The sequence below is a fragment of the Achroia grisella genome, unplaced genomic scaffold, assembly GCF_030625045.1.
Source record: "Achroia grisella isolate CSIRO2021 unplaced genomic scaffold, CSIRO_AGI_Agris_v1 utg402, whole genome shotgun sequence".
In the NCBI taxonomy this organism is placed as follows: domain Eukaryota; kingdom Metazoa; phylum Arthropoda; class Insecta; order Lepidoptera; family Pyralidae; genus Achroia; species Achroia grisella.
In genome coordinates, this window is record NW_026712841.1 from 2,672,870 (window position 1) to 2,684,353 (window position 11,484).

General features: G+C 31.4%; 1 protein-coding gene across 6 annotated transcripts; it reads right to left on the minus strand.

The window, feature by feature from the left end:
- Window positions 1-494: 494 nt before the first annotated feature.
- On the minus strand, window positions 495-4,548 carry LOC131844431 (uncharacterized). 6 transcript variants are annotated; one of them, XM_059193318.1, is made up of 2 exons: window positions 4,494-4,548; window positions 495-1,784 (listed from the first exon to the last, which is right to left on the minus strand). In XM_059193318.1, the coding sequence occupies exon 2, from the start codon at window positions 1,774-1,776 to the stop codon at window positions 550-552; it is 1,227 nt and encodes a 408-aa protein (XP_059049301.1). In that variant the 5' UTR covers window positions 1,777-1,784; window positions 4,494-4,548; the 3' UTR covers window positions 495-549. The 6 variants fall into 6 exon arrangements, with proteins under 6 accessions (XP_059049301.1, XP_059049303.1, XP_059049300.1 ...); XM_059193320.1 differs by lacking the exon at window positions 4,494-4,548 and adding an exon at window positions 4,144-4,165; XM_059193317.1 differs by lacking the exon at window positions 4,494-4,548 and adding an exon at window positions 2,504-2,523.
- Between the last annotated feature and the right edge of the window lie 6,936 nt (window positions 4,549-11,484).

The window sequence follows — 11,484 nt, forward strand, 5'->3', positions numbered from 1 at the left end:
GCATGAGTAGAGAGATATATGGCATGATCAATGATAACGTACGCTAACATAAAATAAAGACCAAGGTAATGATTGATAAGTAAATACAATAATAAGGTGATTTTATAACAGTGTCCAATTATTGTAAAATCGATTAAAATACATCAGTGACTTTGTCTAATGAAAGTATAATATAACTATGTAAAATATCTTATCTGCGGTAAAACTAATGTAGTACATGTGAGACACACTTCATCATGCTCCAAGTAAAATATTTTACTGGCAAAGAAACGAATTGTAGAATAATAAAAATATAAAAAACACAAATTTTTATTTCCAAATATTTTATTTATATCCCCTCTATAACTCTATAGTAAAAACCACAGTGTGTAATTTTTAACTATATTTAACTTATTGACATACCACCAGCCTTTTTATTTCATACATGAGGTTTTGGAGCATAGACTCTAGACCAGTATCTAAAAATCAGTTTAATAAGAAACATCTATAATATTATTACAGGTAGGTCATAACACAAAATTTAAAAAAATATAGTACCTATCTAGAATCTTAACTAGACACAGTAGATATTGAATACAATAGACTTAACATAATTAATGTTACATTCAACCATATAACAGCAACTAATTGTCTAGCTGAATTTCGTCGAAACTGACATTCCGGTACCTCAATCGCACATTGTCCCCGTATAATAACAGGTACATCTGGCTGGTCAGCAAAGAGTCCATCTATTCCAGCATTCAAAAAAGCATTTATTTCTCCTTTAACGTTACCGATAGCAGCTGGGGATGTGTCATTACTCTGGAACTCACTAGGAAGATATCGGTTTTCAGAGCGGAAAGTATACGGATGTACTTTTAGTCCAGCTGTGTGCGCATCAGATACAAAATCTGTAGGAACACCTAGGTTATTTTGTAATGTGCGTGGTATTACATAGTTTTTCTCTGGACCTACAGCATGTGCATATTTTGCCACATTTCTCAGGCCCTGGATTGTTGCCATTTCGCCATAAGTAAGATTTGTACCAAGTACAGATTGATCATATGGTCGTAATAAACGTGAACCATATAATTGTATCAAGCGTAGTTCGGTCAGATTCTTCAACTCTTTTAAGTTGTTTACTTCGAATGATTGTATATATATAGGTGCTTCAGGACCAGTGTATCCGTTCTTATGTAATATATCAACCAAAGGTTTTTCCATAGCCAATCCAAGTCGCTGAAAATGAGTACCGTGTTTAATTTCTGGATATATGCCTATTTCCCTACAGTAAATACCTTGCATGCTCTTAGCAAGATCTATAATTTCTTGTAATGTGGGAACATCAAATGATTTATCCATTCTAGCGTTACCAGGTCTTTCATTTGGTATGCGTTCAATCGCGCGCAATGTCTTTATTTCTGCCAAGGTAAAGTCTTCAGTGAACCAGCCAGCTATCGGTCTACCGTCAACATTTTGATTTCGATAACGCGATTGAAACTCAGGATGATCTGATACATCCGTGGTAAGTCCCAACTCATTATCATGTCGAGCGATTAGATGCCCATCTTTTGTTATAACAATGTCCGGTTCTATGTAGTCGGACCCCATAGTGACTGCGAGGGCATAGGCGCCCAGGGTATGCTCGGGAACGTACCCGCTCGCACCACGATGGGCTATTACCAATGGACTACAAACGTCTGCTGTTGATATTTTTGGTCCATTGTCCGCTTGTGTAATAGATGTAACGACATATATGATAGTAAGACATTTCCAGTAAAAAGCATTTATTGACATTTTGTTACCTGTAAGGAAAACAAAATATATTTGTTAATGCAATACGGACTTTATTTCCAAGGCATGTCTAGCTGATGACCACAGTAGTTACTACTGTGGCTTCGACTAAGTAATTTAATAAATGAATGGCCAGATTATATTCAAAATTATTGTATGTTTAGATATTTTATAGTAGAATATATTTTTCGAGTAAACAAATAAATTGTGAAAAACTAGAAATGAACCACGATAGTTACCAGCAGTGAACATAAAAAAGTGCCGATGCTAATTTCGCAGTTTATTTCAACTTTCTTCTTATGGCAACAAAAGTTTAGAAACGCTTAAACATGATATGTATGCTAATATTGATACCTTGTCGGCGTGAGTATACCTTAGTATCATCTAATACCATCGTCAACTTGTTTTCTAAGTTGTGTTTTGGTTAAAGCAGTGAATTTACAGTAGATATGCGACGCATAACATCTTACACAGTGGTAGTAGGTATCACAGTGTCTAGGTTCACATGAGATAGCTGTCAGATTGTTCACTATTACAATTAGATAAAAAAGAATGTTAAAAGTATGTTTCTATTTCAAATCATACAAATTTTTCTATTCTATTTATTATATCTTGATTAGAATTAACTCATCAAAACAATATATTAAAAATGAAATCGTTCGACCGAAGTGTCTAACAGTGGCGGTTACTGCTCTGTTTTTACAAAATAATAAATACTCATAGTACTTACGTATATGTACGACCAATTGTTCTGTGAATAGCTAATATTTTATGTACCTACTTTGTTTCTTTGTTTCACTATCTATACAACAAGACTGTTCAAATAATTTACATCATTTAAAAATTTATTGCAGGATTAAGTGGCGTGTACAGTTGTGAAATAAATTGTGATACTAAAAAAAGTTATACTTATAATGATTATCCATTTATCTTTTACAGATTTTGCGATAGGCAGATGTATCTAGATATTAAATTAAGTACCTAATTACTTAGGTAGGTACCTACTTCATTTAATATCTAGATGCATACGATGAATATGGTATTTAAAGCCCTTGTGAAAAAAGGTTTTACAGCCATAAATATTGGTGATGTTATAGCCAAAATCTAGTTTGTTATAAAATAAAAAGACAATTAAGACTCTGTTGTACTTGTACACTTGTTGTGATATCACAAGAGGTTCCACTTTTAACTGCTGTTATTGTTGAGAACTAAGCTGTAACGCTTGTGTTCCCTGTAATTTCACAGTCATATCTCAGTAATCAAAACCGAATACACCGTGCCCAAAATTTTTTTTTTATTCTACTACCCATTCAGAATGAGCCATAATAAATTCAGCCAAATAGAATAATAATAGAATAACCAAGACGCTTAGGTACTGAATATTCTTTTAAACATATGTTGCAAAAATTAAATTTATAGGATTATTTCAATACCTACTATGACTATTTTTAAATGCTACGAATTTATAAGACTAAAGTATTGAACAATGTTTACTTAATTTAATTATTTGAGTAAAAAATGAATATATCAGATATAGAAGTAAGATTTTTTTTAATATATTCTGGTATAGTAATACTTAATTGGTATTATGCAAGACAACATTATTTCAGAAATATTTGTTAATTAATTTATTAATTATATTGCAAGTGTATGTAATAAAATAAGGTATGAGTGAAGACACTGTGTCTTACTTGTTAATATGGAAAGACGGATTTTAGTACTACAGAAAAAGGAGGAATTGTACTTATTAGGAAATGTACTTAAACAATCATGTAGAAAATATCAAAAGAGCAACGACAGTTTTATCTACAATATTTTACATGTAAAATATTAGACAAAACATAAACAATGTCTAGAAAAAATGCATCGTCTACGTATAGAAAAGAAATCTTGAAAATATTTGGATTAAAAATCCATTCATTTAATGAGAGGAAATACAAAACAATATGCGATCACCTTTGTAAATAATGATACCTAGTGATACCATTATTATGTGTCATAAAACGATATATTTTCAGGTTTTAACAGTAAAAATGTCTAAACAGAGCACTGTCATCAGTTCGTGACACAACACGTGAATGTTAGTTGGTTAGAAGTGGGTTGTACATAATAGAATAATGTACAGTAAATTTAATTTTACAACTTATTTCCATTCTTTTAGTTCTGTGAGAGTTTTGGTTCACACTTGTTCGATATTAATAAGTTGTTTTCTTATTTCACAAATATTTTTTTATTATCAGTTAATATATACATCCTCATACGTGTCTATTGCGTTTTACTTAGTAATGTAAGTTTAATGGTTAAGTTGATATATAAAAACTATTAGAACGTGACAAATTATTAATTATTTATCTATTACAATATACTTACAAATAGATATGATAACACTACATATCTGTTGGTCGTATACCTACTACTAATAGATACAACAGCGTTTACATCATTCATCTATACATATAAATAAAATTGGAGTGTCTGTTTGTAATATTGAAATAACAGTGTTTTACTACATATGAATATAAATACGGTACATACACCAAAACATTTTTTTTACAATTTTTGTGTCAGTCGGTCTGTTTGTTTGTTCCGGCTAATCAAGTAAATAATAAAGTTATATTTCCTCGCAGACGAAGTCGCGTGCACAGCTAGTGTTAAATATTAATTTAAGAACATTATTTTTTACCTAATATTTTTATGTGATGCAAACAATGAGTACATACTCAACTAATTTAATCCGCCAAGAAACGCATTTGCTTTAATTTCACTAAAAATAACTATGTACCGTATGATTTATTTCACAGAGTAGTTAAAATAAATGACAACAGATATATGTGCGAATCTGCGGACGTTCGCTAGTTACGAAATAAAAGCGTTTATTAAAAACAAACGCCTCCCTCGAGACTCTACACAACCCCTTGTGTTGACACAAGGATTTCAGTTATAGGGTTGTCACCTGCACTGTCTAGTTTTTAACGGTGGTTGTAGGTAACCAAAAAGAAGCAATATGTGATAGTTAATTATTTTTTTTATTATAATTAAACATATTATAATAGAGTTTAAAGAAATTATTTGTATATAGTAGATGGCTCTGTTCCATACACATCCATCTACTATACAGGTACAAGTAATAACAATGATATGAGAAAAACAATTATGAGGATTTTATCAACTTAAATTAAAGAATGTTACAAGTTTTATCTGTTTGTTGCTTTTGTGTACAAAATGTTATTAAAATTAGTATGAAATTCAGTGATTCCAAAAGACGTTACTATATTGTAGTTTTTTGGTATATCGATTATTAATATTGGGTTTAGTAATTATACAATAAATATTAACTTGTTAATTAATTATAGTTCAATTCCCTTCATTTTGTTGTGTTATGAATCTTTATTGCTTTATGAACACTTTTCAACGTTGTATGAATTTATATCTAAAGTAGATAGTGGCATCCCTGAAAGAAAACGATTACGTGTCCCTTGCGGGATGCGTTTGTTTTTTCCACTGTACCGTAGGGCGGAATAGCGCGGTGCCAACGCTCTAATCCCACCAGATCGAATTAATAAACTTCATCGTTAATCATTATCGTAAGCTACGAATACGGAATTAGACAGTGATTACAGAGGGTGAATGAATAAGTCGACTTTATTACGTGTAAAGATTTACAGCCGAATAAACAAGTTTATTATTTTTTAAACGGATTTCAGGATTAAGGAATGTTTAATACAATGCAAACTTTTCTTATTACATTTCGGAAAAAACAAGTAATGTTTATGCCCATGGAAATTGATTTAAATATGAAGAATGTACTTTACCTCATGTGTTATGAAGACTGAGTGGTGCCATAAATGCCGTCAAGCAAAATATACAATCAGCAATCCATTTGCCACAAAATAGAGATACTTGGTCGTATTGGTTGGAAGAAGCATTCCTAGTGGTCACGATACATCTGATTGTCTTTTGTGTATATTATAATAAAATGAAATGAAAAACACGTTATTGTTCCTCTCACAGAAAGAATAATTACATAAATTAATATGTACATCAAATATAAAATGAAACAACAAACTAATTATAATATAGAGGTAACAATGGGCGGCCTTATCTCTAAATAGCGATTTTATTATGTAAATTTGAAAAAATGCTATATTCACAAGCTCTACCTACTTAGTTAGCATTATTAGGTAAGGCTGTGTGAGTTATTCTGGGTATTTTATATATTGTTAATATTTATGGTCTTTTAACTGATGTATACAGATGTGATTATGTTGTCTTTTATTTTGACGATAAATCTAATAGCAGTTATACTTACGTATAAAACTTTTATTTTTAAGTATGTGGAAACAGCTGACTGTCTAGTTGATGGTATTGTCTCATCTGTGGTAATAGTCAAATGGTATCTGTTGCCTATGAACATGAAAACACTTTCATGCGTTGACATTTCCGAGAACTATCATAGTGCATGCCTCCATATGCTGTAATTTTACGGTCTTTACCGTATATTCGAAAGCAGGCTGCTCCTCAGCTGAAATAGGTGAAACACAGGTATGCCTATGTAGACGATTGACTGTTGATAAAAAAATATTTTTAGGTATTACATTCTCAAAAAGTTTCTCACATTTGATATGTTGTTTGTATTATAATCATGTTTTATTTTAAACCGATCTCTCCCCGGAGAGCGACTAGCGCCCTCTTCATCCCACCCTATGCATGTAGTGGTCGCACTGTAATATTGTTCCCTTAAGTATATTAGATGATACATCCTCTTAACGAACCCTTTTCGGAAATGGTGTAAATATAATTATTAATCATTAGATAGCACTTCTGTTTGTGTAGACGATATTAACTAACCCAACTAACTACTATCTAGTAGGTATAGATAATAATATAATACCTACTAAAAATATAGAACAAAAAATTAAATATATACGTATCCATTGAATGTGTTAAGGAACGATAATGGATTGATGCACCCGTCTGCGCTAACTGTGAGTTCTAGCGGTGCACCAGTGGATAATACCAGGTCAGGTAATTTTTTTTATGGCATAGTGGACAAATGAGCTTGCGGTTTACTTGATGATGAGTGATTATTGCCGCTCACGACCATCCGCAACATCTGGGAAATTGCAAGTGCGTTGCAGGCCTTTTAAGTAGGAATAAGTTCTTTTCTTGATGGTATCAATATCGATTTTTATACTAATTATATTCTTTACCTCATTAAAACAAAACAAAAGATAACAACAATCTAGAAAATACACAGGATTATTTTTTGTATTTTCTAGATAGTACAACTAACTAAACAAGACTTATTTCAAATATTTTTCAATCTTACATTTATAGACATTAACTGTTTTCTGAATAAAATCTGGGAAACTGTTTCTTAATGGTTTTCGTAGTGTTATACATAAATAATATATACGTTCTTATTTATGTACCCTACAAGTGTACAGAGTGGGAAAAATTGAAAAGAAATATTTTTAAAAATAATAGTCATTTCTAATACTCCACTCTGTACACTTGTTTACAAAGGCCTTTGTGCTATATATTATTTCTACTTATTTCATCAAATACTTAGAGTCAGTGTTTAAAGCGATTTATTTCTTTAGAAATAATAGGTCTTACATTTAAGAAAAACAATTAACTTTTCTTTTCTATATATAAGTTTGTTTGGACTACTTTTTTCATTCTCGATCAGCGAAATTATTAAATAATATATTTTTACACAGAAGTGATCTGGTTAAGTGGATAATGAGTGGGTTGGTGATCCCGGGCGGGTCTGCCACGCCCCCTGGTGCATTCATCCTCATTTCACAAGAACATGAAAAAACTGACCACGTCATTTAACGAAAGACTAGATATAATCTCAATAGATAAATATAAATAGCAAATATTTTTGGACCAGGTACAAAATAAATATAATACGTTAATTATAGAGGGTCATATTGCGTATTTATTTTGTAAATAGTTTTTCACGATGTTTATATAGGTACCTATATATAGTAGAGAGTTAACGTAATATTAGGTATTATTTCAAAATTTATAACTAAGTATCTAAAGTATTCACCTATAAATATATCACCTATAAATTTCTATTTAAATAGTAGGCATATAAATAATTTTTAATAAAAGCTTGTTTGCTAGAAATTGTATAATTCAATAAATAGCATTAATATCTATCTGCCCTATTTATATTCGTATTAGTAATTTCACAATAAACTCGACAGCACTGGGCCAAGGGTCATGACCTTATTAAATTCAACGGAGATAAAATCGGTCATCACTCTTGACGTAAGCAACTCTGCCGTCTAAGAAATGTAGAATCGGAATTGAACAATCTTTGGTTTTGTGCCGGGCAATCCACAATCGGTCGATCAACACGAGCCAAAACAACAATAACGGCTATTGACGAAATCCTATAAACAGAAATAGAAAAGAGTTTTTTAATGTACGGTTTCATTAAAATAAACAGACGATACGTCGATCTCAGTCGCAATAATGTTTATACCCATTTAAAATTAATTATTTAAGTCTCTATTTTTAGACTGAATTAGAATATACACGTATGTATACGTATGTATCTTGCCCCTCACACAGCTCAACCAGTCAGGACATAGTCACTACCTCCTCAATGTTGTAATATATAAAAAATAACCTTTTACTGTTCAATGGAAAAAATGAGTATATTATATTACATAAATAATAATAACGAGGGTGTTATTAGTTTGAGACCAATATTCATAGACTCTATAGACTTCAAAAAATACGGTATCATGAAAATTGAAATTGATAAAGAAAAAACCTCTTGTTCAAGAGATATTATTTGGCTACCTATTAATATTTGTATTAAATTAAATTTGTTTTAAAAAAATAAAGATATGTAAGTAAATTCTCAAGAAAGTATATATCATGAATTAACGATTTCATAAAAATAGACATGGACATAATTTCATGAACAGCAAAAATTGTTCAGATTTGTATAATAATTTCGAAAACTTATTTAATGAAACCGCGTCTTAAATCGAAGGGGCGGCGAGAGCGTATCGAACATAGCAATGGACTAAATTAAAATTACATCTAATAGCATTATAGGCGTGAATTATTAATTTGTGTTGCATTGTCCTGGCGGCGCATGGCCGGCTCGATAAAAGAACGATTGTCTGCCGAGACACTTGTATTAGCAGATACGACTAATGAGTTGTATGTCTCGTACATTTACATTAACAGCTAGCTCACTATTGTGTTTAATTGAATTTAGGTTTTATATTATGAATGCATCTATATAATTCTCATTAACTGTTTTAGAACGATAACAGTAACAGTACAATCCGATTTTTATATATAAATTTCTTTCTAATTCTAACATTCTAATTATTATCTTGACTTATGTACGTTGAAAACATCGTGAATTAAAATCTGAGATACCTTATCGTTAAGATCGAACATCTAAGTCCAAACTTCGTGTGTAAATTTATATTTCTGTCCTCCGGTGATGGAAACACCGATAACAATCCAAACTGCTTCGAGAGATATCAGTAGGTTCGTCTCTTGCTATGTTGGATTGAAACATACCTTGTAAAATGTGAGCATATCAAGTGTTCCGTTTACATCAACGTCGACAGTTGACCATGCCTCTGACTACTCTATCAGTGATAAAAGTCGTAAAGATATCTTTTCAATAGGTATATATTAAAATCTTTTAGATTGATTAATCAGAGATAATAAATGTATACCTAAAACATATGAAATCCATGATCTCTCAAAACACTTCATTATCCGTGACAATCGACAATCAATCATCGAGATACTCGCAAAACAATAATCACATTATCATTCTCCCATAATAATAAATGTAGTCCCAGAAATGCATAAAGAACCCGCTTTGTGGAGTTTTTTTAATGAAATAAATAAAATTTGAAAAATATCGTCGCAAAGCTTCCCTCCGTTCGAAATCGAACAATGTAAACTTATGGGCCAACGTATTATTTATTGAAAACAGAAAAAAGTGTATGCGAAGCGGTTTGACATATTGTTAAGGGCCCTTATAAAATTATTTGCTATCACGCCATCCCGACTTGTTACACAGCAATCTTTTAAACGAAACAAGAGTACCTACGGCCTCGACCCGGGAACATTACATGAAAGGTCTTAACATAACGTGTCCAACAAAACACGGCACGGCTTAATGGATATTATAGTAGACTTTGTCTAAGGATAAGTAATTGCTGTCTTCTCATTTTAATAATATGGAACCTGCTTCAAGCGCGCTATTAATAATGCTTTGAATGAATATTTCGAATTCCCAAATGTCATCCAGCTTATTAACCGTCTTCATTTTTTGTTCGAGTTTTATTTGTTTTGGATTGGGCGTTTTGGTTTTGGCGCGGTCATTCCGACCTTTCGTTTTTTGTTTCGCGTCATGCAATCTCGGCAGATGAAATATTGTTTAGAGTTAATTAGTTATACACTAATAAAGTCTTTTTCTATGAAATTTATCAATTATGTATTGTATAAGTTACAATTATATTATGTTATCCTCGTAATATCTACTATTTCAAGTTTTATACAAACATATAGTGTCTTGTTAAATTGACCCCAACCTGCGTCCTTTTGGGGTAGGGTAGGTGCGGATAACTCGGTACAGTCCCTATGTTTAACAGAAGAGGATTTTACGAAACTCCGCCAAAATACATCGTTATCGTAGATGGGTACATCATTCCATATAATAGGTACATTCGTCAAACAATATAATAGTATTTGTAGTAATATATACAAACTTATTATTGTAGTAATATATACAAATAATATACAAACTTTTTTAATTAATTAAGAGCTTAATAAAATGTAACAAACATACTTTCACACATTTACAATTTGTAAGATGCCAAGAATGAGTAAAATTTATTAACAAACTATCTAACATTATATATAGTTCTGAATATTCATGTCCAATAAATTATCATTCAAGCCCTAATTGACCTATATATTAAGCGCATACTTGTATAAAAATATTATATACACTGATTGAAAATATTATTTTAAATGTTTTAAATATAATAGACAATTTATCAACTGATCTGTATGTAAATATCATCTGCAAAAGGATGCCACTAAATGAATAAATTTAGATTCCAATGCGCGTGATCGATAGACCCATAGATCGGATCTATAGATCATATCGACTTTGAAAATGGAATGCGTGAGTAAGACAAAATATAATTAATGATTCGTCCTTCTAAATTCGAAACGGTTTGGTGCAGACATGTTGGCGTCGTCGCAATAAACAAAAGGCGAAATGTTTTGTTTCCTTTTTTGTAGATTTTTTATTCCGTATGTAAAATGTTAGATGATGTAGATTCGTACTATTAATCATTGATGGTTGCATTGTTGCATCTGTCGTTTCGGCTTGTAGTTTTGTAGTGCAGCTATTGTTGTGCTGGACTCATGGCTTTTACAGCTGCAAAAAACCTCAATGCGCCACCTGTGCCTTTGATAACGGTCCAATTCGATTTGATCCCACTAAATAATAAATAGATTATGGACTATATTAATTCCGAATCAGTGACTTCACACAAAACTATTCTTAACAGAAATAAAAGACTTGGCCAGGTTTATTTCATAGAAAAGTCATTGGGCTTGTAAAATTTATTAGAACTCGCATCTTAAATTGTGTATTGTACTTTCGACAACATTGGCCAAATTAATTCTCTTATTGTA